Consider the following 2,080-nt stretch of genomic DNA (forward strand, 5'->3'; position numbering starts at 1 on the left):
ATCGAGAGCCCAACCGGAAGAATCGCACGATGGGCGCTGGAACTGCAGCAATATGTATGAGATCGCGTACAGAAAGGGCCAGCTGAATATAGTAGCAGACGCACTATCACGACAGCCACTGCCAGAAACGTGTCGACGGGTAAAAACACAGGAACAGCACAAGGAAACCGGCGAGTATAACTGGATAAGGGATATGCGGAGCAAGATTTCCCAAAATCCCCAAAAATATCCAGACTACATGACAGAAGCCGACTAGCTATATCGGCACATACCGCACAGAGCAGGCAACGAGGATGTCACATCTGTGCGTGCCAACGGGGTCCAGGCGGCGGGTAATGTCGGAGAACCACAACTCACCGACAGCTGGCCACATGGGCAGTCGGAAGACAATTGCTAGAGTCGCAGCAATATACCATTGACCGGGAATGCACCGCGACATAAGGAAATATGTGCAAAACTGCGGGAGCTGCCTACGATATAAGCCAAGCCAACTACAGGCGGCCGGGAAAATGCTGACCCAAGTACCGGAAGAGCCGTGGGCCACTGTGTGCGCAGATTTCGTCGGACCACTGCCCCGCTCCAAACACGGGAATTCTAAGCTACTAGTGCTGGTAGATAGGTTCTCCGCGAGCGGATCCTCGCAAGATACGGCGTACCCAAGGTGCTGATAACAGACAATGGCGTTCAGTTCACCAGCAGGGCGTTTAAATAATTCCTGGGTGAATTAGGCGTCCGACACCAGTTTACGGCCCCTTACACGCCCCAGGAAAACCCGACGGAGAGAGCCAACAGGACGGTGAAAACGATGATCGCCCAGTTCACCGGGGCAGACCAGAGGACTTGGGACGAAAAGTGGCCGGGGAGGCAGCTCCGGGCAACAGCCAGCGGCGAGATGGAGGCGGGACTCAGGTTCCGCACTCCAGCTGCTGGCGTCCCCCCTGGTGTCGCGGTCCCCGTCGCCGAACCCCGAATCGGAGGACGAGGAGCGGATCACCGACATACAGCTGGAGGAGGAGGCCGGCGTCAGGTCGGCAGGGCAGGAGGCCGAGGTGCCCACGATCGACCTGGCCTCATCGGAAGAAGAGGAGGAGGACACCGGGACGGAGACGGTGAGTCCGGAGGTCTCCTTAGACGAGGAGGACGAGCCACGTCGGGCGGCGAAGGCCCGGATGGCATTCCGGAGAATACGGAGGGCCGCCGCCGGATTCGGGCGGATCCGCTTGGGCGACGCAGCGCCATCGGGCCGCCCGGAGGAGGCGAAGCGGATATTCGCAACCCGGGCGGAGGTGGTGCGGCGATTATTCGCGCAGCCGGAGGTGGCAAAAGCCACTGAGGCTGAGGCCGAGGAGGCGGCGATCTGGGCACGGCCAGGCCCTCCGGAGCAGCCGCCGCCGCAAGCACCGCCACCGCCGTCGCCACCGCAGCCGCCACCACCGCCGTCGCCGCCGCGGGGAGCACCACCGCCATCAGCATCGCCACCGCCACCGCCGTCGCCGCCCCGGGCAGCAATACCGCCACCGCCACCGCCACCACCGCCGCCGCCCCGGGCAGCAACACCGACACCGCCACCGCCACCACCGTCGCCGCGCCGGCCTGCAACACCGCCACCGCCACCACCGGGGAATTCGAGTAGTCTAAACATCAAAAGCGGGGAAAGACACCACTTTCATTACGTTTCCGAAGGAAGGGGGAAATGTGAGGAGGGTTAATCTCCCCACAAATCCCGATGCAGGAGATCGGCCTAGCAACAGCGGAGGAGGCGAGAAAGCCGGAGAAATGAAGGGTATCCGGGTCAAACGGGAAACATTCGGACCTTGGACCTCATATGGCAAGGGCAACGAGGTCATACGGTGAATTGGCGGACTTCGGACCCGCCTAAAGAGGACACACCGTGAATTAACGGTACCTCGATGGACCTTGGACCCGCGCCCGGCAAGGGCAACGGGGTCATACGGTAAATTGGCGGACTTCGGACCCGCCCAAAGAGGACACACCGTGAATTAACGGTACCTCAGTGGACCTTGGACCCGAGGGAAATAAGGGCACATACAGCGCCTATAAAAAGGACGACGTAAGCGCA

At 61.1% G+C, this 2,080-nt stretch overlaps 1 protein-coding gene across 1 annotated transcript; it reads right to left on the reverse strand.

The window, feature by feature from the left end:
- Positions 1–724: 724 nt before the first annotated feature.
- Positions 725–1,642, reverse strand: LOC123038115 (protein argonaute 2-like). Its single transcript, XM_044461807.1, has one exon. The coding sequence runs from the start codon at positions 1,640–1,642 to the stop codon at positions 725–727; it is 918 nt and encodes a 305-aa protein (XP_044317742.1).
- Between the last annotated feature and the right edge of the window lie 438 nt (positions 1,643–2,080).

Source organism: Drosophila rhopaloa, unplaced genomic scaffold (genome assembly GCF_018152115.1).
Source record: "Drosophila rhopaloa isolate 14029-0021.01 unplaced genomic scaffold, ASM1815211v1 contig_80, whole genome shotgun sequence".
Lineage (NCBI taxonomy): Eukaryota > Metazoa > Arthropoda > Insecta > Diptera > Drosophilidae > Drosophila > Drosophila rhopaloa.